The 23,472-nt window shown below is 54.1% G+C and overlaps 2 protein-coding genes across 4 annotated transcripts in view; one reads left to right on the top strand and one right to left on the bottom strand.

The window, feature by feature from the left end:
• Positions 1-1,263: 1,263 nt before the first annotated feature.
• TACR1 (tachykinin receptor 1) lies at positions 1,264-12,482 on the bottom strand. Of its 3 annotated transcripts, none has more exons than XM_077191615.1 (6): positions 11,285-12,482; positions 10,807-11,254; positions 7,285-7,479; positions 4,456-4,606; positions 3,945-4,141; positions 1,264-3,283 (listed from the first exon to the last, which is right to left on the bottom strand). In XM_077191615.1, exons 2-6 carry the CDS (start codon positions 11,196-11,198, stop codon positions 2,989-2,991), a joined length of 1,230 nt encoding a protein of 409 aa, XP_077047730.1. In that variant the 5' UTR covers positions 11,199-11,254; positions 11,285-12,482; the 3' UTR covers positions 1,264-2,988. The 3 variants fall into 3 exon arrangements, with proteins under 3 accessions (XP_077047730.1, XP_077047731.1, XP_077047729.1); XM_077191616.1 differs by having other exon boundaries at positions 10,807-11,284; positions 11,376-12,482; XM_077191614.1 differs by having other exon boundaries at positions 10,807-12,482.
• Positions 11,076-23,472, top strand: part of SLC4A5 (solute carrier family 4 member 5) — a 51,817-nt gene continuing 39,420 nt past the window's right edge. The window contains exons 1-6 of the mRNA XM_077191610.1: positions 11,076-11,215; positions 12,845-13,073; positions 14,530-14,636; positions 16,977-17,162; positions 19,917-19,991; positions 21,397-21,492. Coding sequence (XP_077047725.1) covers positions 11,197-11,215; positions 12,845-13,073; positions 14,530-14,636; positions 16,977-17,162; positions 19,917-19,991; positions 21,397-21,492 — 712 coding nt within the window. The 5' untranslated portion in view covers positions 11,076-11,196. The remainder of the gene's footprint in view (positions 11,216-12,844; positions 13,074-14,529; positions 14,637-16,976; positions 17,163-19,916; positions 19,992-21,396; positions 21,493-23,472) is intronic.

The raw sequence follows: 23,472 nt of genomic DNA, 5'->3' as shown, positions 1-23,472 counted from the left end.
GAGGAATTTCTTCCTAAAAAATCCTGGCTAGAGCGTGGATCCCCCAGGATTCCTTAAATCCTCCTGCAACGTCGGTTGCTCCAATGAATAATTAATTTCAAATTAAGCCCATCCTTGTGGAAGCAATTTCCTCTCTCCTCTTTTCCCTTCCTTCCCTCTGGAATTCCCGATGCCCAGGAGGTTCCTTGGCCCTGGAAACACCAAATCCAACTGAATTCCTCATTTCCCACCCCAAAATTCCCTCCCAGCCCAGGCTGGTTCCTAATGGCTGCTGCCGACAGCTCCTGTTCAGAGCTCAGTAATTACCAGGGTAATTAACGCTAATTACTGCTGGGAACAAGCTGGAATTCTCCACCCTCCAGGAACCCCAAATCTGCAGGAATCTGCCCCAAAAATGAAACTGGGCATTCCTGACAAACGTGAATTCCCTTCCATGTCGATGTCCTGAACCCAAATCATTCCTCCCTGAGCTCTGAGTTTTTGGGAAGCATCCCAGAGCCCCCCGGGTGCCATGGAAACCGCGGGATCTGCCCTGGGAGCCGGGAGCTGCCTTGAGTTCCCGGGGTTTTTTATTTTCTGGGATATTTTGGACTCGGCATTAAGCAAACATTTATGCAAAACGCTGGAATGCATCCATGGAAATGAGGCTGAAGCAGAGAGGGAATTCAGCAGGATGGGCTCGCTCAGAGCTGCGGATCCCGCTTGGAAAGCACCAAAAGCGACAAAATTTGGGGTTATTTGTGGTCAGCCCCAATTTTGGGGGGTTTCCCCATGGAATTGGAGATGGAGGGATAACCCAAAGCCCCGAGAATGTGGAATTCCCTTTCCTTGTGTGGCTGAGGGGGATTTTGTACCTCATTTTATGGGGAGGGAGTGAAATTCCCCATTAGGGACAGCCCTGGAAAGGGGATGGGATGATCCTGATGGATCTGTTGGGATCTGAATCCATATGGATTGGGATGATTGTGATGGATTCATTGGGATCTGAATCCCACTGGGAAGGGATAATCTCAGTGAAGGAAATGTCTCCATTGGGATCTGAATCCGGATGGGATGGGATGGGATGGGATGGGATGGGATGGGATGGGATGATCCTGATCTGAATCCCACTGGGAAGGGATAATCCCAGTGAAGGAAACTGCTCCATTGGGAAGGGGGATCCAGCCTGGCATTCACAGGAAGCTCAGCCAGGAACGTGTGGATATTTATCCCTTCTCTCCTTTTTCCCGGATAAAATCACTGATGGAAAACCAGCAGCCGGAGTTTAGCGGGCCCGTGGGGCTGAGCTGAGCCTGGGAACGCTGCTTTAATTAAAATCCAGAATTCCAGTCGGCTGGAACTGCCAGCGGGGGCGGGATGCTCCTGCAATTCCCACCTGGAATATCCTGCTTGGAAAAGCGCGGATTGCGCGTTCCCGGTGAGCAGCGGGATTTGGGAAGCCCAGCTTGGGAAGGGGAGCTGGAATCCATCAGGGACACTGGAAACGCCGGGAATTGCCCGGAGAATGGAGTGGCCCCGAGCCCTGCCCGTGCTCCAGGGGGGATCAGAGCCTTTTCCCTGATTTGGGAATCAGTGCTGCACTCCCAGCCCCGAATTTGAGGAGGAATTTTGGGAATTGTCCCTTTTTCCTGTTTTGGCGACATTTCAGGGCAAACCCCTCCCACTGAGGGTGCCCCAAATCCATCATCCATCTTTCTCATGGAATTTTAGCTTTTCCAGCTCTTCCCTCTCCCACCCCTCCTCCCCTTGTTAAGGGATAACAAACCATTCTCCACATCAAAGGAATATTTATCCATGAAAATCCACGCCAGGACAATCCTGAGACACTTTGGGAAGGACGCTTGGGTTCCCTCTTTCTTGGGATGCTCCCATGGGAAGAACTTCCCAGAAAGTCCCTTCCAGCTGCCGCCATCCTGAATTCCTCAGGGATGTCAGAGTCACAGGGATGGGATTTGGGGTGGATATTCCAGCAGAAATGGGATTTGGGGTGGATTTTCCACGGAAAAGGGGGATTCCCATGCTAAACTTTGCATTGTAATGGTTGTGTCCATCTTTCAGCTGGACACAGGATTTTGGGGCAGGGTTTGGGAGAGGAATAAATCCCAAAATCCCGGAATCCCAGAATGGGGAAGGCTGGAAGGGCCCATGGTGGGTCCTGAAGGCTGAATATTGGAATTTTTTCAGATTATGGTGATTTTAATGGGAAATAATCCCCGGGAGCTCCCAGGCTGGGCTCTGTGACCTCACACCAGGGCTCCAGCAAGGACACGGAAATCCCAAAAAACCCAAATCCCGTCATTCCCCGTGGGAACGCTCCGTAAAGAGCGGATCCTGTGCTTCCCCTCCTGGAACCTCGGCCATGAGGAGCCCTCGAGGGACAGAAAATAAAAACAACAATAAAGACAAGGATGGGTGGGGCAGGCCTTGTATCCACGGCAATCCCAGAAAAATGCTCCGAACAATGGGAATGGCTCCCGGATGGATCCTTGGCTGCGGCTTCCAAAGGCACCGCTGGATCCTTGGCTGCGGCTTCCAGAGGAGCCGCGCTTCTTCTGCCAAACAGACCCAAAGCAGAGCCAGGCCTGTTTGAATCCCAGAATCTGCGCTGTGGCCGATGACTCCCCATGCAGCTGGAAAAGGCCTTTTTGGGATTTTGGGATTCCAGATCCCCCTGGATATCCAGCAGGGAGAATGAAATTAAGGATGGGAGGAGGGAGGGGCAGGATGAGGCTGTTTTCCATGGGGTGGGATGTACCGAGAGGTCCCTCCTGCCTCACAGAGGGCATGGAAGCACCGGCCAGCATTGGAATTGTGGAGGGAAACGCAGCTCTGTCCCATTCCTGCATCCCCTCCATCTCCAGCCAGGCACTGAAAGCATTCCTGGTGCTCAGCCCCACAAGGGAACTCATCCCAAGGAAAAGAGACGGGGAAACAGTGCGGGAAACGCCGGCACAGCACAAGCAGGGTGGTGGCACTGAGGGGACCTGTCTAGGTCAGGGTGTTGGAGTAGAAGCTGAAGCTCTCGGAGACCGTCTTGGAGTCGCTGCGGGAGGAGCCGTTGGAGGTCATGTCCAGGGAGAGCCGCTCGGCCCGGCCGGGCTCGTCCAGCTCCTCGTCGGCCACGCCGAGCGCCGAGGCCACGGTGGTGGTGTCCATGCGGCTGAGCTTGGACACGGAGCTGTGTGTGTGCAGGAAGCGCGCCGAGCGCAGCTCCAGCCCCTCGTACTCGCCTGCGCTGACCCACGGGCACCAGCGGAAGGCGTGCTTGAATCCCACCCGGAACCTGGCCACGGGCATGGATGGGGAAAGACATGGAGATGGCCAAAGGAACGGGATGGAGATGGACAAAGGAATGGGATGGACATGGACAAAGGAATGGGATGGACATGGCCAAAGGAATGGGATGGAGATGGACAAAGGAACGGGATGGAGACGGCCAAAGGAACGGGATGGAGATAGACAAAGCAATGGGATGGAGACGGCCAAAGGAACGGGATGGAGATGGACAAAGGGACGGGATGGAGATGGACAAAGGAATGAGGAAAGACATGGAGATGGCGAAAGGAACAGGATGGAGATGGACAAAGGAAGGGGGAGATCAAGCTGAGCTTTTCTAAACATGACAAAATTGCCATCTTTCACTGAGGAGAGGAAAAACCCTCCAAGAAATGAAAAATCCACCAAGAAATTAAAAACCCACCGAGGAATGGAAAACCCCCATAAACCCCAGTTAGGAGCTGGGATCGTTTCAGTTGATCTTTGCCCTCAAAATCCACGGGGATTAGGAAAGACTCCAGGTGAGAATTGTGCCACGCCCACCTCTGCTGGAAGTGGCGGAAGGCAGGACAGAACCATCCCAGGACAGAACCATCCCAGGACAGAACCATCCCAAAACAACCCCGTCCCTCCTGTCCCCTGGGACCCCGCGCTCGCGGCGCTCCCACCTGTCGTTGAGGCAGCAGTAGATGATGGGGTTGTACATGGTGGAGCTCATGGCCAGCCACATGACGGCCAGGTAGACCTGCTGGATGAAGCTCTGCAGGTACCACTCGGGCCGCAGGTACTGCAGCGTGAAGTAGACGTGGTAGGGCAGCCAGCAGAGCGCGAAGGTGCACACCACCATGATCATCATCTTCACCACCTGCACGGGAGAGAGCCATCCTGCAGCCATTCCAGCCTTGGGAGTGGCCTTCGTTGGGAATGGCCCGGAATTCTGGATCCAGCCCCTCCCAGAGTTCCTCACCTTATGGAGACCGGCCAGGAATTCTGGATCCAGCCCCTCTGGGAATTCCTCACCTCGTGGAGATTGGCCAGGAATTCTGGATCCATCCCCTCCCAGAGTTCCTCACCTTGTGGAGATTGGCCAGGAATTCTGGATCCATCCCCTCCCGGAGTTCCTCACCTTGTGGAGATTGGCCAGGAATTCTGGATCCAGCCCCTCCCAGCGTTCCTCACCTTCCTCTTGGCTGACACCTGCTCGTGGTAGCGGTCGGAGGAGTCCCCGGGGATGGCGCTGGCCCAGAGCGTGCGGCCGACGGCGGCGTAGGCGCAGCCAATCACCAGCAGCGGCAGCAGGTACAGCAGGACCGTCATGGAAAAGTGGTACCTGGAAAAATAACGGGGATAATCCCTGAGGATCCAGCAGGATGGACATGGAGAAATGGTGGGGCCTGGAAAAAATGGGATAATCCCTGAGGATCCAGCAGGATGGACATGGGGAAATGGTGGGACCTGGAAAAAACAGGATAATCCCTGAGGATCCACCATTGGGAATGCTGTGGAAGCACTGGGAACACTGTGGGAGCACTGGGAATGCAATGGGAACACTGGGAATGCCGTGAGAATTCTGGGAATGCTATGGATCAGTGAGGACTTCTGTTAGAGAGGAGTTGGTTTAAAAGGAAATCCAATAATTCTGGGTTTAAGCACAGGAGGGGACGGTGGCTCCAACCCTGCTGAAAATCCTGGAAAATCCTCACTTCCCTAAAAACCGAGTCCACAAACGTGGCTGGTGCTGGCTTGGAAAACTTCCCAAATCCTGCCTGGTTAGCGGGAATTTTATTCCCAAGGCTTGGGAACCTCTGGGTGAATTTTTGGGCTCCAGTCCCAGCTCCTGCATCTTCCCAAGGATTTGGATCCAATCCAGCCCTGCTCCTGCTCCAGAGGGTGAGGAGCGGCTCTGGGAATTCTCCCGCAGGGAATGGGGCTGGCCGCGGCCCCGCTGCTGCTCAGAACCGCAATCTGATTTTCCCGGCCCTAATTCCATTTGGGATGGCCTCGGCGGGGCTGGATTTCGTTTGCCTCATTCCAGAGGCGTCTCGGCGGCTCCGGAGGAGGATTTTGTTGCGGTTCCCATGGAATTCCGGATCCTCAGAGCGCTGCAGGAATGTCTGCAGGAGCTGCGGGATAACGTCAGCAGCGCAGAGCCCCATTCCCAGCGGGGCCTGGGCTCTGAGAGCCATTCCAGACAGCTCCAGGAATTCTTTTGGGATCCAGGCATGGAAAAGCACTGGGAATTGTTTTGCCTGCAGCATTCCCGGGATCCAGCGCTCCGGGAGATTTGGGGTTTGCAGCTGGAAGGGTTTTAGGATCCGGTGTGGGATGGAGGATCCCGTGATGCCCGAGGATGGAGCTGCCGCCTCCTTTTCCCTGGGAATCCCAGGAATGTTGGCATGGAAGGGACATCCCTGAACTCCCAGGGGATCCAGGGGTGGCTTCTCCCTTCCCTCAAAACCCCAAACAGAATTCCCGATCCCTTTGGGAAGCAGGGATCCATGGCCAGATTAAATCCAACAGAATTCTCAGCTCTCACCAAACCCAGGGATGTTTTCCAGGGAAAAACCAGCTCTGGTACCCTCTGCACACCAGGGCTCTGCTCCCCAGCGGTTTTCCAAAGGAACTCCCCCCAGAAGTGTTGGAATTCTCCTATTTTCCCTGGATTTTCCTCCTGTTTTCCCTGGGAACTGGAACAGGGATGGAATTTTTTCCTCCTGGCGCCACAAACGGAGCAGCTGCCACCGGAGCGTTCCCGGAATATCCACTCCAAGGCCATGGAGCGGGGAAGGGCTGGAATGACGCCTCTGGAATGACCCAAACACCTGTCCCGGGTTATTTAGGGCAGGGAAATCCCATCCCGGGGTCCGCTCGTGGGATTCCCGAGGACTGGAGACGCCACTGAGTTCCTCCCAGTCCCCAAATGCTTTGGGATTTGCCCATCCCGAAGCTGCCAGGGATCTCCTTTTCCCACTTTTCCCACTTTTCCCACTTTTCCCACTTTCCCCAGTTTCCCAGAGCGTGGGATGCGGATCCATTGTGCATTTAACGGCGCCGCTTTCCTTTGGGATCGGCCTTTGGAAAATCCACCAGAATAATCCATCCCAGTCAGCAGCTGCCTCATTGTGGGCTGGGAATCTGGGAATATTCTGGGATGGCAGGGGCCCCCGAGGGCGACCAGTGCCACGCTGGGAATGCCGGGACAGAGGACACGGGGAGGCTTTGGCACTGACCACTCCTGGATCTGACACCTGGCCCGGAATTCCAGAGCGGAATTCCACAGCCCCAGCTCCTCCCTCCTCAGGGCTGGAGATCACAAACCCCTTTTTTTATTCCCTCTTTTATTCCCTCTTTATTCCCTGTTTTATTCCCTCTCTATTCCCTATTTTATTCCCGTTTTTATTGCCTTTATTTATTCCCTTTTTCATTCCCTTTTTTATTCCTCCCCATCCTTTTTTTCCTCAACATTTTACTCCCCTGGGCAAACCATTCCGAGACCCTTTGGAAATTCAGGAGTTCCCTTCCCTTCCTTTTCCCCCTTTTTTCCCCCCCTCTTTTATTCCTCCTTTCATTTTACTTTTCCCTTTCCCTCCTCCATTCCATTTTTCCCCATTCCCACCTCATTTTTCCCCATTCTCACCTCATTTTTCCCCATTCCCGCCCTGTTTTTCCCCATTCCCACCCCAGCCAATTTTCCCTGTTCCTACCTCATTTTTCCCCATTCCCACCTCATTTTTCCCCACTCCCACCTCATTTTTCCTCATTCCCACCCCATTTTTCCCCATTCTCACCTCATTTTTCCCCATTCCCACCCCACCCATTTTTCCCCATTCCCACCCCATTTTTCCCCGTTCCCACGTCATTTTTCCCCATTCCCACCCTACCCATTTTTCCCCATTCCCACCCCATTTTTCCCTGTTCCCACCCCATTTTCCCCATCCCCACCCCATTTTTCCCCATTCCCACCCCGTTTTCCCCGTTCCCACTCACGTTTTCCCCGTTCCCACTCACGTTTTCCCGGACATGGCTGCCCCGGGCTCCGGCCAGTCCACGAGGCAGACGAGGCGTCCTGGGAGCTCGGCGGTGACGGAGAAATATCCCTGGGGGAAGGCGAGCAGGAGCGCCAGCAGCCAGATCAGCCCGATCAGAGCCTTGGTGGCCGCGGCCGAGAGGCGCGGCCGGAGCGGGTGGATGATGGCCATGTACCTGTGCGGGAAACGGGAACATCCCGGGGAAATCCTGGCGTTCTGGGGCTGGGAACAGCGGGAATTAGGGATGGAAAATCCCGGGGTTCTGGGTCTGGGAACAGCAGGAATTGGGGCTGGAAAATCCTGGGGTTCTGGGGCTGGGAACTGCGGGAATATGGCTGGAAAATCCTGGCGTTCTGTGGCTGGGAACTGCGGGAATATGGCCAGAAAATCCCGGGGTTCTGGGGCTGGGAACTGCGGGAATATGGCCAGAAAATCCTGGCGTTCTGGGGCTGGGAACTGCGGGAATCGGGGCTGGAAAATCCCGGGGTTCTGGGGCTGGGAACAGCGGGAATCAGGGCAGGAAAATCCTCAGGTTCTGGGGCTGGGAACTGCGGGAATCGGGGCTGGAAAATCCCAGTGTTCCAGCTTTGGAAACAGCAGGAATTGGGGACAGAAAATCCTGGTTTTCTCCAGCTTTGAGAACAGCAGGAACGGGAGCTGGAAAATCCCAGTGTTCCCTTTGGGAAAAGCAGGAATACAGCTGGAAAATCCTGGGCTTCTGGGTCTGGTAATAGTGGGAATATGGCCAGAAAATCCCAGTGTTCCCAAAAGGGCTGAATCAGGGCTGGAAAATCCCAGGGTTCTGGGTCTGGGAACAGCAGGAATTTGGGCTGGAAAATCCCAGTTTCCAGCTTTGGAAACAGCGGGAATCAGGGCTGGAAAATCCTGTAGTTCCAGGTCTGGGAACAGCAGGAATGTGGCCAGAAAATCCTGGGGTTCTGGGTCTGGGAACAGCGGGAATCAGGGATGGAAAATCCCAGGGTTCCCTTTGGGAAAAGGGGGAATCAGAGCTAGAAAATCCCAAAGTTCCAGCTTTGGGAACAGTGGGAATTAAGGCCAGAAAATCCTGGTTTTCTCCAGCTTTGGGAACAGCAGGAACGGGAGCTGGAAAATCCCAGTGTTCCCTTTGGGAACAGCAGGAATACAGCTGGAAAATCCTGGAATTCTGGCTTTGGGAACAGCGGGAACGGGAGCTGGGAAATCCCGGTGTTCCCTTTGGGAAAAGAAAGGATGGGGCAGGAATCTGGGAGCCGAGGGAGCTGCCAGGCCCTGAATTCTTTGGGATTTTCCAGAGGCACTTCCCACAGTGCCAGCCCCGATCCCGAATTTCCTGCCATTGTCCCGAGTGTTCGGAACAACTTCCGGCTGTTTTGCTTTCGTGCCCAGGGCTGGAGCAGCTCCAGGGGAAGGAGGGGATGGAGAAACTTCCAGCAAAAATCCCGCATGGGTCCATGATGGATCCCACAAAAAATCCCCCTGGGGATTCCCGGGGAGCCCGGGGCTCCTCTGGATCCTGGGAAGCGCCCAGGGCTGGGCTGGAGGGGTCTGGGACAGGGACTGGGTGGGACTCGAGGTCATTCCCAATCCCACCCATCCCAGGGCTTTGGGAACACGAGGCTCGTTCCGTGCTGCTGCCCTGATTTTTGGTGGGAATTGGGAATTCCAGCCCCATCCTGGCTGTGACTGGAACCCCAACCCTGCTCTGGAACCCCAACCCTGCTCTGGAACCCCAACCCTGCTCTGGAACCCCAGCCCTGCTCTGCCCATTCCCAGTCCCATTCCCATTCCCAGCTCTCCCCATTCCCATTCCCAGCTCTCCCCATTCCCATTCCCAGCTCTGGGAATCCTCCTTCCCAGGCTCCTGGAACACATTCCTGCTTTTCCTGCCTTTCAGCTCCATTGTCAGCTCCCAGCCACAGGAAAAAGAAGAATTTTCCCAGTGTTTGGAGGGGCTGAGGATGGGGTTTGGGGTTTGTTCCCTTCCCCATTCCTGGCTGGAATTTGGGATGCAGTTGGAGCTGCAGCTTCCAGATGGGAGCCTGGATTTTTTGGGAAAAACCAAGCATCTGCTCAGGGTTTGCAGGTGCAGAAAGATTTTTTGGGAATGCTAATCCTCAAAAAATTCCAGCCCCAACCTCCCAGACCTCCCTGTTTTACTGCAGCTTCCCTGGATGTTTTCATGGTGGATCAAAGGCTGTAAATTAAATTATTCAGCCCAAAAAATAATCCCTGGAATTCATCCCAGCCCCAAAGGGGCTTTTCCAGCTGATCCCAAGGATCCTCCTGGAACTGCTCCATGGGAGGGGAACTGGAAATATTCCGGTTTTTATTGATGATTGCCTCAATTCCCGTGGATTTTAGGGAGAGGATTTGGTGACAAAACCAAACCTGGGGCTGTTTTTAACGCCCGGGGAGCCTCACCCAGCCCCGGCCCTGCTTCCCACCGGGAATCCCGGAGCCAGCGGCTCCAGAGCTACTGGAAAAGGGCAGGAAAGGCGTCCTCCCCCCATCCCGGATCCCTGCCAGAATTCCCTTTATTCCCTGGGAGCAGGAGAGCGGCAGAGCCTGGCTGGCTCCAGGAACGGGGCCTTGGAAAAATCCAAAAGGCTCAGAGGGAGCCACGGGGCAGCTCTGGAGCTGGGATTTGTCCTGGGGCTCCAGCGGGAAATGGATCCCAAATTCCCGGGAGAGGGAAGGGACATCCGGGGGCTGCTGGGGATTTGGGATCCCCCAGTCCCACTGGGATCCGGCTGAGCTTGGGATCATGGATCCAGTGGGGTCTGGGATCATGGATCCAGTGGGGTCTGGGATCATGGATCCAGTGAGATCTGGGATCATGGATCCAGTGGGGTCTGGGATCATGGATCCAGTGGGGTCTGGGATCATGGATCCAGTGGGGTCTGGGATCATGGCTCCAGTTCGGTCTGGGATAATGGCGCCAGTGGCATCCAGGATCCAGCTGAGCTTGGGATCACAGTGAGATCATGGCCCCAGTGGGATCTGGGATCACAGCTCCAGTGGGATCCAGGATCTGGGATCCAGCTGAGCTTGGGATCATGGCCCCAGTGGGATCTGGCAGGAACTGGGCAGGGAAAAGCCAACCCTGGTCACTGACCTGTCCCCAGCTCCATCCATGGTTTGATGGCCCCACCACTGACCTGTCCCCAGCTCCGTCCATGGATCGATGACCCCACCACTGACCTGTCCCCAGCTCCAGCCATGGATCAATGACCCCATCACTGACCTGTCCCCAGCTCCATCCATGGATCAATGACACCACCACTGACCTGTCCCCAGCTCCATCCATGGTTTCATGGCCCCATCACTGACCTGTCCCCAGCTCCACCCAGGGATCGATGGCCCCATCACTGACCTGTCCCCAGCTCCATGCATGGTTTCATGGCCCCACCACTGACCTGTCCCCAGCTCCATGCAGGGTTTCATGGCCCCACCACTGACCTGTCCCCAGCTCCATGCAGGGTTTCATGGCCCCACCACTGACCTGTCCAGCGCGATGGCCGTCATGGAGTAGATGCTGGCGAAGACGGCGGCGATGGGGAAGAAGTTGTGGAAGCGGCAGTAGGCGGGCCCGAAGTACCACTCGTTGTGCACGGCGTAGCTGAAGTTGACCACGGTGTTGAGCGCGGCCATGGAGGCCTCGGCGAAGGCCAGGTTCACCAGGAAGTAGTTGGTGACGGTGCGCATGCGCTTGTGCGCCAGGATGATCCACATGACCACGGCGTTGCCCACCACGGCCACCACCACGATGAGCGCGTAGGCCGCGGCCCACAGGGCCACCTGCCAGGGCGGCTGCACGAACGGGTTGGTCCAGGACCCGTTCAGGGAGGCGTTGAGGGGCTCCAGCTCGGCCACCAGCGGCGGGGACTCATCCATGGCCACGGCAGACCGGGGTGAGGGAGCTCTGGATCAGCAAAACTGGGGTGAGGGAGCTCTGGATCAGCAAAATTGGGGTGAGGGACCTCTGGATCAGCCAGTTTGGGGTGCAGGGACCTCTGGATCAGCAAAACTGGGGTGAGGGACCTCTGGATCAGCAAAATTGGGGTGAGGAACCTCTGGATCAGCCAAATTGGGGTGAGGAACCTCTGGATCAGCAAAACTGGGCTGCAGGACCTGTTGAGCAAAATTGGAGTGCAGGGACCTCCTGCTCAGCAAAATTGGGGTGCAGGGACCTCTGGATCAGCCAATTTGGGGTGCAGGGACCTCCTGGTTTAGGGTGCAGGGCACAGCCAATTTGGGGTGCAGATCCTTCCTGGATCAGCCAGTTCAGGGTGCACGAACCGGGATCAGCCAGCTTGAGGTGCAGGAACCTCCTGGCTCAGCCAATTTAGGATGCAGGGATGCTCCTGCTCAGCCAGTCTGGGGTGCAGATCCCTGCTGGTTTAGGGTGCGGTAGGATCAGGGCTCAGCCAGTTTTGGGGTGCAGGACCCGTCTGGGTCAGGGTGCAGCAGGTTTGGGGTGCAGGACCCGTCTGGGTCAGGGTGCAGCGGGTTTGGGGTTCCGGTCCCTGCGGTGTCCGGGGGCAGCTGGAGCCGGGAGCGCGGCCATGGCTCGGCGGGCTCGGGGTGCGGGTCCCGCCCGGCTCAGGCTTCAGTCGGTTCGGGAAGCAGCCGGTTCGGGATGCGGCTCCTCTCGGTACCTGCTGCAGCCGGTTCGGGATGCCGATTCCCGGGTTCGGGATGCAGTCGGTTCCTGATGCAAAATCCCGCTCGGTTTGGGCTGCAGATTCCCCGGTTCGGGATGCAGATTCCTGCTCGGTTCGGGATGCAGATTCCCCGGTTCGGGATGCAGATTCACCAGTTCGGGATGCAGATTCCCCGGTTCGGGATGCAGCCGGTTCCGGATGCCGATTCCCCCGTTCGGGATGCAGATCCCCGCTCGGTTGGGGCTGCGGATTCCCCGGTTCAGGCTGCGGATCCCGGCGGTTCCGGATGCGGATTCCCCGGCTCGGGCTGCGGATCCCGGCTCGGTCCCGGCCCCCGGCGGTTCCGCCCGGCGCAGCCGCGGGCTCGGGGCGCAGCCGGTGCCGCGGACCCGACTGCGGCGGGCGAGGCTCGAGCGGGGCTTTTATGGGCGGCGCGGGCGGTGCCAGAGCGGGGCGGGGACAGCCCTGCCCGGTCCCCTCGGTCCCCTCCCCGCGTCCCCCCCGTTCCCAGCTCCGCCGGCAGCGGCTCCTCCGCCTTTCCAGGCACCCCCATCCCAAATTTCCCTCCCCCCATCCCTGAAATCTCCCCGGGCACTTTTGGGGCCTGACTCCAAAATCATTGGGAATCGGAAGATGCCGGTAACGGCAAAGCTCTGGGGGTTTATCGATGATTTTATCGATTATTGATTGGTTTTATCTTTATTTATCCCGAACCTTCTCAGCCCCCCCAAAAAAAGGGCTGGAAAATCCCTCTCCCTGCAATTCCCTCTCCCTGCAATTCCCTCTCCCTGAAAACCCCTGTCCCTGCAATTCCCTCTCCATGACATTCCCTCTTCTCCCTAATTAATTTAATTAATCCGAGATCCCTTCCCGCAGCCCGGGTTCGTATCCAGGGATTTGAGCTCCGCTGCTGCCAGATCCATCCCGGCCCTGCTGCTCCAGCCGGGAATGGTGCCAGGAACGGTGCCGGGAATGGTGCCGGGAATGGTGCCGGGAGCGCCCCCCGCTTTCCCCTCGGGAATTCTGCTCCTCCCGGGGAAGCCGCTGCGGTGTGGCCGGGGACGATCCCGAATCCCGGATTTTTGGGAAGAGGAGCCTGTCCCAGGTAAATCCCGCAGGAATTCGGGCCGGGAGCTGCGCCTGGGGAGGCGCCGCTGGAATTCTTCGCTCCCAGAGCGATCCCGGGGTTTATTCCAGGAGGGAGTAAAGAAATACTCGGGGGGATCCAGAGGGGGCCGGGCCGGGGGTGCTCAATGGCAACATTCCCTAAAAACCTGGGAATGGGAGAGCTGGGAATGCAGGAATGGGAATGTGGGAATGGGAGCTGGGAATGGGAACTGGGAATGCAGGAATGGGAGCCGGGAATGGGAGCCAGGATGTGCTCAGGGTGTTCCCAGAGGAGCTTTGGGATTTGCTGGGGTTTGTGAAGAAGGGGAGAGAGCCCAAAAAATTCCTGGAAAAACCTGGAATTCCCAGGTGGGAATTACATCCTGGAGAAGGATGTGGCTCCTTCCTGAGTAAGGGGATCCCAAACCCCCAAATCCCAGAGGAAAATCCATCCTGGTCCTCTTGGGAATTTCCCATCCTGGGAGGTTCTGGCTCCTGCAGCCGAGGGCTGGATCCCAAAATCTGGGATTGAGGAACACCAGGAGCAGCTCCAGGCTCTGCCTCCTCCCAAACCCCTGGAACTGGGAATTGATCCCTTTGATCAGGGGCTCTCCTTTATTGGGGTCTCCCCGTTATTGGGGTCCCCCTTTATTGGGGTCCCCCATTATTGGGGTCTCCCAAATTCCCATCAAACCCCACAGTCCCACCAGGCCCGGCTCTTGGGGAAAGAATTTTCCAGATTTTGGGAAGTGAATGTGAGAAAATTCACTCCGGGTTGTTCAAAGTGAATGTGACAAAATAATAAAAGAAATTTGAGATGGATCCAAAAAAAAAAAAAAAAAAAAACAAACCCCAAAATTTGAGTGGGATCTAAAAATCCAAAAAAAAAAAAATTAAAATTCGAGGCAAATTTTAAAAAAAAATCAAAATCCAAGGGGCTGAAAAGGATCAAAACCTGAGGAGATTTAAAAGGTCAAAATTGGAGTGGGAACCAAAAAATTAAAATTCAGAGGTAAATTAAAAAAAAAAAACAAAACAAAAAAAAATCAAAATCCAAGAGGCTGGAAAGGATCAAAATCTGAGGGGAACCAAAACCTCAAAATCCCAGGGACTCAAAAAAAAAGGAAAAAATAAATAAAAAAAGACTCGCAGAGAATGAAAAGCTGAAAATCCGCGGGGAGCCCGAAGCGATTCCAGGTCCCTGCGTGGCTCCAGGAGGGCTCGGAGCGCGGTCGCTCCTCGGCTGCTCCCGGGATTGTCCCCGCTGGAAAATCCCTCCCCAGCCGCTCCTGGAAGGGTTAACGCGGCCGCGCTCGGCCCCTGCGGGCGGAAACCGGCCCCGGGTTCAAACTGCCCGCAGCAATCGCAGCGGGAAGGGCCGGGAAGAGCCGGGAAGGAGCCGGGAAGAGCCGGGAAGGAGCCGGGAAGGAGCCGGGGGTTCCCATTGCCCGCAGGAATCGCGGCCGGGAAGGAGCCGGGCATGGGCCGGACCTGCCGCGAGTCCCATTTTTATTACTACGGCATCAAATTCGCGCTCTCCGCCTACGCCACGCTCTTCTCGGTACGTTCTTTTCCTTTTTCCCCATTTTTTTCCCCATTTTCCCCATTTTTTCCCCATTTTCCCCCGTGTTTCCCAGCGTTTTTCCGCGTTTTTCCCAACCGGATTTGGCTTTTCCAGCCCCTTTGGCTTTTCCAGCCCCTTTGGCTTTTCCAGCCCCTTTGGCTTTTCCGCCTCCCAATTTCCCCTTGCCGGACCCCAAATCCTTCAGGAAAACCCAAACCCCCGGGGCTGCTCCAAACCGGGCAATTTAAGGCAATTTTGGGCTCCAAACGCGGCGATTTTGGGGTGAACCCGCGGGTTTTGGGGTTTTCTCCAACCTCATCCTCCCCCGTGATTCCTCTGTGGCCGCGAGTCCCATTTGGAGCAGAAAAAGCCGAGAAAATTCAAAATTTTTTCACCCCCTGCAGACATCGAGGGGGTTTCAGCCGCGTTTTTGTTGGAAAAATCCCCAAAAATTTGAATTTTAGGCGGTTTGGAAACCCTGGACTCTGCTCGGGGCGGGGTTTCCCCTACCTGGGAGCTGCAAACACCTGCGGGAGAGGGGAGGGGAAAACCGGGAATTCCGCCCCTTTTGGGGTCTCTTTTTGGGGTTTATTTTGGGTAACTCCGACTTTATTTCCAAATATTTCCTCCCCAGGGTTAAATAACCCCGGGGTGGGGCTCATTGTTCAGGTGCAAGCGCAGAAATTCCTCTGCAGGTGCCCGGAAATGGTTTTAATTTCGGTTTTTATTGGGTTTTGACCCGTGAATGAGCTCGGCCAAGGCCAAAAATCACCAAAATTTGGGGGGTTTTTTTGGGATTATCTCCCGGATTTTTGGGGCTCTCTCAGGTGGGAAAGCTCCAAGGGGTCAGAGCTCTGTGACATTCCCAGAAAGCCCCAAAATTCCGGATTTCTGCCACGTTTCTGGCTCAGGGTGGAGTTTTGGGTGGGGTTGGTGCCATATTCCAAACAAATCCGGGGCAAATCCCAACATTTGGGTTCCCAAGGAGCCGATCCCGTCCAGTTTGGGGTTTCCCAGAGGTTTTTGGGGTGTTGAAGGAATTGTGGGGTTTTCCTCCCAGTCCCACTCTGGGAATCGTGGATGAACCCTGGGACAATTCCCGGATTTTTGGGGGGGAATTTTGGGAGAGCTCCATGGAGAACCCACCAGCGAGAGGCTCGGATTGGTCCAAAAACCGGGATAACAACCCCAAAAAGCCCCACTTTGGGTGGTTTAACCCCTCCCACCTCCATCCCCGGGATGCTCCCAGACAGGAATTCTGCTCCAGGGAATCCGGAGCCTTTCAGCCTGACCTAATTCCGGCCTCATTTGCATAATCGCAGCCCAATTAATTCCTGGGCAATTCTTTTCCCGCAAAAGGGAGAGCGGATGTTTCAACCGACCCCGATAGTCCTGAAAAACCCCAAAAAATCCTGAATTCCATGGATTTGGAGTCACCTCCATGGTTTGGGGATCCCAGGGAGGGAATTCCATGGGTTTGGTGTCCAAACCAGGTCCGGGAGGTTTTCATGAGGGAATTCCATGGATCTGGGGTCATCGCCTTGGTTTGGGGATCCCTTGGGGAGAATTCCATGGGTCTGGAGTCACCTCCATGGCTGGGGATGCTGGGGAGGGAATTCCATGGATTTGGAGTCACCTCCACGGTTTGGGAATGCTGGGGAGGGAATTCCATGGATCTGGAGCAATCTCCACAGTTTGGGGATCCCAGGGAGGGAATTCCATGGATCCAGGGTCGCCTCCATGGTTTGGGGATCCCAAGGAGGGAATTCCATGGATCCAGAGTCCAAAACAGGTCTGGGGAGTTTTGAGGAATTCCATGGATCTGGAGTCATCTCCTTGGTTTGGGGATCCCAGGGAGGGAATTCCATGGATCTGGAGCAATCTCCACAGTTTGGGGATCCCGGGGAGGGAATTCCATGGGTTCAGAGTCCAAAACAGGTCTGGGGAGTTTTGAGGAATTCCATGGATCTGGAGTCACCTCCATGGTTTGGGGATTCTGGGGAGGGAATTCCATGGGTTCAGAGTCCAAACCAGGTCAGGGAGGTCTTGAGGAATTCCATGGCTCTGGAGTCCTCTCCTTGGTTTGGGGATTCTGGGGAGGGAATTCCATGGATTCAGAGTCCAAACCCAGGTCTGGGAGGTCTTGAGGAATTCCATGGGTTGAGGGTCACCTCCATGGTTTGGGGATCCCAAGGAGGGAATTCCACGGATCTGAAAAACCCGAAAACCCTGAAAACCCCAAAAACCCCAGGAAAACCCTGAAAACCCCAAAACCCCCAAGAAAACCCCACAAATGCCCCAAACCCTGGAGTAACTCCCGGCCGTGTCTCGTTGCAGCTGCTGGGGCTGGCGCTGCTGGCGCTGGGCGCCTACGCCGAGGCGGAGCGGCAGCGGCTCCGCACCCTCGAGGGGATTTTCCTGGCGCCGGCCGTGCTGCTGCTGCTGCTGGGCTCCTGCGTCCTCCTGGTGTCCCTGGTGGGCACCGTGGGCAGCCTGCGCGACAACCGCGCCCTGCTCCGCGCGGTGAGCCGCCCCTGCCGCGCCTCCGGGGGTTCCGGGGGATTCCGGGGGATTCTGGGGTCACCTCCGTGGTTTGGGAATTCCACACATCTGGGGCCTCCTCTGTCCATCCAGGGCCACCTCCATGGGATTCCGGGGTCACCTCCGTGGTTTGGGAATTCCACACATCCGGGGCCACCTCCATGGGATTCCATGGGATTCCGGGGTCATCTTCATGGTTTGGGAATTCCATGGATTCCGGGGTCACCTCCATGGTTTGGGAATTCCACACATCTGGGGCCACCTCCATGGGATTCAATGGGATTCCAGGGTTGTCTCCATGGGATTCTGGGGTCACCTTCATGGTTTGGGAATTCCATGGATCTGGGGTCATCTCCATGGATTCTGGGTCATCTCTGTGGAATTCCGTGGATTCCAGGGTCATCTCCATGGAATTCCATGGATTCTGGGGTCATCTCCATGGTTTGGAAATTCCATGGGATTCTGGGGTCGTCTCCATGGAATTCCATGGGTTCCAGGGTCATCTCCAAGGAATTCCATGGATTTGGGGTCATCTCCATGGATCTGGGGTCATCTCTATGGAATTCCATGGATTTGGGATCATCTCCATGGAATTCCATGGATTTGGGGTCATCTCCATGGCTTGGGGATCCCAAGGAGGAGATTCCAGGGTGTTTTCCCTCCTGAGGTCCATCCCGGGATGCAAATTCCCAGGAAAGGAGAATCCCCAAGGAACAGGAAATTCCCAGGAACAGCAAATTCCCAGGAGCACTGAATTCCCAGGAGAACTGAATTCCCAGGAGCAGCTTTGTGGGAATGGGGCGGTGGAAAGGCGGGAATTGCTGAGGACAGGAAGGAGCAATCAGAGCCCTTGTGGGGTGGGGCATTGTCCCTTCCAGGAGAATTCCCAGAACAAAAGCAATCAGGGAGAGAGGCCCTGGAGGAGCTCTTGGAGCTGAGCTGGGCCTGGCAGCTGCAGCTGCTTTGGGGCTTTTTATGGAAAAACGGGGAAATTGTGTTTAAAAGGATCCAAATTTGTGTTTTAAAGGATCCGGGATTGTCTTCAAAAGGACTCAGGATTTGTCCTTAAAAGGATCGGGATTTGGATTTAAAAGGATCCAGGTCCATGTTTAAAAGGATCGGGATTTGTGTTTTAAAGGATCTGGGCTGGTGTTTAATCCTGGATTGGTGTTTAATCCTGGATTGGTGTTTAAAGGATCTGGGGTTGGTTTTAAACCTGGGTTTGGGGTCCAAGGGTCTGGGATTGGTGTTCAGAAGGAGCCGGGCTGGTCTCTCCCCTGGTTTCTCCCTGGGGCCGTGCAATTCCCGCTGGAATTCCGGCTGATTTGTGCCTGCTCAGTGCAATTCCCGCTGGAATTCCGGCTGATTTGTGCCTGCTCAGTGCAATTCCCGCTGGAATTCCGGCTGATTTGTGCCTGCTCAGTGCAATTCCCACTGGAATTCCGGCTGATTTGTGCCTGCTCAGTGCAATTCCCGCTGGAATTCCGGCTGATTTGTGCCTGCTCAGTGCAATTCCCGCTGGAATTCGGCTGATTTGTGCCTGCTCAGTGCAATTCCCACTGGAATTTGGCTGATTTGTGCCTGCTCAGTGCAATTCCCACTGGAATTCCGGCTGATTTGTGCCTGCTCAGTGCAATTCCCACTGGAATTCGGCTGATTTGTGCCTGCTGGGGTGGAGCTGACAGCTCCATCCATCTCCCGCCCCCGCAGCATCCACCGGGAACGCTCCGGTCCCCAAATCCCTGGGATCGATGGCCTGGAAACCCCAACCCCAACCCCAGCCCCAGGGATTCGGGCTCTGGAGGGACTGGAGTCAAACCACCCAAATTCCGCGTGCTGGGGCTGGAGTGTCCGGATTTGGGAATGATGAAGGAGGAACAAAACCTCGGAGATCGTTAAGGGAGGGAAGGAGCAGCTCCCAGAGGGATTCATCAATTCCCGAGGCTGCTGCGGGAATTGGGATTGATGAGCTCGTTAGCGGCCGCGTTAATTGAATCGGAATTGAGCGGCTCTTCCTGACTCAGCATCCAGGGCCGGAGAAAGATTTCCTTGGGAAGTTTCTCCAAGAAATCCGGGATTTGTTTGGAGCTTTGGGCTGGGGGAGACCCTTGAGCTCCTTCCCAATCTCCTTCCCAACCCTTCCCAATCTCCTTTCTGACCCTTCCTGATCCTTCCTGATCTTTCCTGTTCCCTTCCCCGTCCCTTCCTGGTCTTTCCTGATTCCTTCCCAATTTTTCCTGATCCTCCCCAATCCCTTCCCAACCCTTCCTGATCCTTCCCAATCTCCTTCCCAACCCTTCCCAATCTCCTTCCTGACCCTTCCTGATCCTTCCCAATCTCCTTCCCAATCCTTCCCAATCTCCTTCCCGATCTTTCCTGATATTTCCTGATCCCTTCCTGTTCCCTTCCCCATCCCTTCCTGGTCTTTCCTGATTCCTTCCCAATTTTTCCTGATCCTTCCCAACTCTTCCTGCTCCTTCCCAACCCTTCCTGATCCTTCCCAATCTCCTTCCTGTTCCCTTCCCAATCTCCTTCCTGATTCCTTCCCAATTTTTCCTGATCCTTCCCAATCTCCCCTCCCATCCCTTCCCGATCCCCTCTCTGGGACGGACAGTGACACATGGGGACACCGAGGTGGGAATTCCTGCCAGAATTCCAGTAAAAGCCGGGATTCCAGTGGTGAATTCCTCATTTCTGGGGGTCGGGGTCGGGACCGTCCGCCCTCTCCCCTCGCAGTTCTTCTGGGTGCTGCTGCTGATCTTCCTGACGGAGCTGCTGCTCATCCTGGTGGAGATCGTCTTCGAGAGCAAGGTGGGACAGGGACACGCCCGGCATTCCCGGGAATCCCATCCCTGAAAGTGGGATGGGCACTCCTGAAAATCGGATGGTCATTCATCCCCAAAAATTCCATGGTCATTCCCAAAAATCGGATGGGCACTCCCGAAAATCGGATGGTCATTCCCAAAAATTCCATGGTCATTCCCAAAAATGGGATGGTTATAGCCAAAAAATTGAATGGTTATCCCCCAAAAATGGAACGGTCATTCCCAAAAATTGGATTGTTATCCCCCAAAAATCGAATGGTCATTCCCAAAAATTCCATTGTCACTCCCGAAAAACGGAATGGTCGTTCCCAGAAATGGAACGATGAAATCCCCAAAAATGGGGCGGTCGTTCCCCAAAAGATTCCATTGTTATTCTCCAAAACACAGATCAGTCATTGCCAAAAATGGAATGGTCATTCCCAAAAAATGGAATTTTTTTTTTATTATTCTTGACCATGGAATTGTCGTTCCTGAAAACGGGATGGTCATTGCCAAAAATGGAATGGTTATCCCCAAAAATGGAATGGTCATTCCCAAAAATTCCATTGTCATTCCCAAAAAAACAGAATGGTTATCCCCAAAACCAGAATGGTTATTCCCAAAAATTCCATTGTCATTCCCAAAACCAGAATGGTTATTCCCAAAAATGGAATGGTTATTCCCAAAAATTCCATTGTCACCCCCAAAACCAGAATGGTCATTCCCAAAAAATGGAATTTTTTTTATTCTTGACCATGGAATTGTCATTCCTGAAAACAGAATGGTCATTCCCAAACATGGGATGATTATTCCCAAAAATTCCATTGTTATCCCCAAAAATGGAATGGTTATTCCCGAAAACTCCATTGTTGTTCCCAAAAAATGGAATTGTCATTCCTGAAAATTGAGTTTTCATTCCTGACCATGGAACTGCCATTCCCAGAACTGGAATTGCAATCCCTCGGGATGGGGCTCTGGGATGTGGCAGAAGTTCTGAAGTTGAATGAATTTCAAATAAATTTTAATTCATTGGGATGATCTGAAAAGCGAATTAAACCCCAAATAAAGAGGGAATTGTGGGGAGCACAAATCCCCCTCTGGAACAAGGGATCTTCATCAGCCCCCAAAAATCCCAGAATTAATTGGATTTCAGCTGAAATCAGCCACGACCGGGAATTAATTTCGATATGCAAATCAGCTTTGTTGATATGCAAATGAGGAACGGGGAAAATCGGGCGGATAAAAATTCCCGGGGTTGGGCGCGGCAGGAACGGATCCGGGCAGCTCCAAAATTGTGGATTTTACCCCAAAAATCCCCCTGGGACGGGGTAAATCCCTGCTGTGCTGTGAAAAACGGGGATTTTGTGCTGTTTTCCGTGAATTTTCCCAATTTTTGGTTTTCTCCACCCCAGATGAACGAGGTTTTCCACTCCAACATCCAGGAGGGAATCCGGCACTACTACGACGACCTGGACTTCAAAAATATCCTGGATTTTGTGCAGGAAAAGGTTTGGATGGGGAAAGGGGACGTTTCCCAAGGAATTCTTAATCCCATTCCCCAATTCCCCTGCATTTTCAGGATTTTTACCCCTGCATTTTCAGGATTTTCCCCTGGATTTTCAAGATTTTTTCCTGGATTTTCAGGATTTCCCCCCCTGGATTTTCAGGGTTTTCACCCCTGGATTTTCAGGATTTTTTCCCCTGGATTTTCAGGGTTTTCCCCCTGGATTTTTAGGATTTTTCCCCTGCATTTTCAGGATTTTCCCCCTGGATTTTCAGGATTTTTTCCCCCTGCATTTTCAGGATTTTTCCCCTGGATTTTCAGGGTTTTCCGCTGGATTTTCCCCTGGATTTTCCCCTGGATTTTCAGGATTTTTTCCCCTGGATTTTCAGGATTTCCCTCTCGATTTTCAGGATTTTCCCCTGGATTTTCAGGATTATTCCCCTGGATTTTCCCCTGGATTTTCAGGATTTTTTTTCCCCTGGATTTTCAGGATTTTTCCCCTGGATTTTCCACTTTTATTCCCATCCCTGGGGTGTTTTCCTTGGGCATCTTCCCCCGCTTTGGGATTGTTTTGGGTTTTCCCTCCCCGAGCTCAACCCAGGGGATTTTTGGGAATCACCCTGGGATTTGTGCAAAATGAAAAATGAAAATCCCAAAATTTGAGGAGGGAATTCTGAGAATCCAGGGAAATCCTGAAACCTGTGCCTGGAGGATCCCAGGACTTTTTCCTGCTTTCCCTTGGAAAATGGGAGCAGAGGGAAAATCCTCTCCCAAAATCTGCTCCTGGATGAGTTTGGTGCTTAAAAAATGGGAAAAATCCAGACCAGGCTCATTTTTATTCCGTGGAGGGCTCGCAGTGGCTTTGATTGGAATTTGGTTTTTATCTTTGCTGCAGGACAAAAAGAGATTTTTTGGTTTTTTTTTAAATTTGAATTTTTCCCTTTGTAGCTGCAGGATTTGATCCCAATTTATCCTGACAGGAAGAGAAATCCCTGAGGAGCTGGGGGGGATTTTGGGGATGGCTGAGAGCCCCCAGGTCCATCCCTGCCTTGGGAAAAAAGGGATTTGTCAGCTGGAATTAAAGTGTGGAAATGGGGATGGAGCTGAGCCACACCCAGATCCCTCTGAAATGGGGATAAATGGGAAAAATTCCCCTTTTTCTTTATCCTTGAACTTCCCTGGGAGCAGGGGAAAAATTGGGAAGTGGAGATGCAGGGAATGGGATTGGAATTCTGGGATGGTTTGGGTTGGATGGGATCCTAAAATTCCCCTTTTTCCATGGGTAAGGAGCCCTTCCCCTGTCCCAGGTTTTTCCAGCCTGGTCTTGGACACTTCCAAAGGATCCAAAATCCCCTGGGAATTCCATCCCGGGGAGGAATTCCCAGGATCCCAATTAATTATGATCCCAATTAATGATCTCCCATGATCCCAATTAATTATGATCCCAATTAATGATCTCCCATTATCCCTGTGCCCACGGGAATCCATTCCCTGTTCTCCCAGGGCTGATCCCAAACTCCTTTTCCAGGATTTTTAAGGAGTTTCAAGGGCTGGAAAATTCCCTGGGAATTCCATCCCCGCCCTTCCCAGGGAGGGAATTCCTCCCAAAATCCCAACCCCAGATCCCTTTGGAGCGGGAATCCCTCCCCGTTTCCCCTGGAATTTTGGGGTTTCCCAGCTCTTTGTCTCCCTGTGTTTTCCCCGTGTTTTCCCCGTGTTTTCCCCGTGTTTTCCCCGTGTTTTCCCCGTGTTTTCCCTGTGTTTTCCCCGTGTTTTCCCCGTGTTTTCCCCGTGTTTTCCCCGTGTTTTCCCCGTGTTTTCCCGTGTTTTCCCCGTGTTTTCCCCGTGTTTTCCCCGTGTTTTCCCCGTGTTTTCCCCGTGTTTTCCCCGTGTTTTCCCCGTGTTTTCCCCCGTGTTTTCCCCGTGTTTTCCCCGTGTTTTCCCCGTGTTTTCCCCGTGTTTTCCCGCGTTTTCCCCGTGTTTT

Source organism: Agelaius phoeniceus, chromosome 30 (genome assembly GCF_051311805.1).
Source record: "Agelaius phoeniceus isolate bAgePho1 chromosome 30, bAgePho1.hap1, whole genome shotgun sequence".
NCBI lineage: Eukaryota > Metazoa > Chordata > Aves > Passeriformes > Icteridae > Agelaius > Agelaius phoeniceus.
This window is presented reverse-complemented; position numbering and strand designations above follow the sequence as displayed.

Bases quoted from the DNA above. Each gene is read 5' to 3' on its own strand.
- TACR1 (XM_077191614.1), bottom strand. From the start codon at position 11,198: ATGGATGAGTCCCCGCCGCTGGTGGCCGAGCTGGAGCCCCTCAACGCC. The intron at 4,607-7,284 runs GTGAGTGGGAAC...TTATTTTTCCAG, and splicing joins GCAGCCATGTCCGGGAAAAC to GTACCACTTTTCCATGACGG. The intron at 3,284-3,944 runs GTGGGAGCGCCG...GCCCGTGGCCAG, and splicing joins TACTGCTGCCTCAACGACAG to GTTCCGGGTGGGATTCAAGC.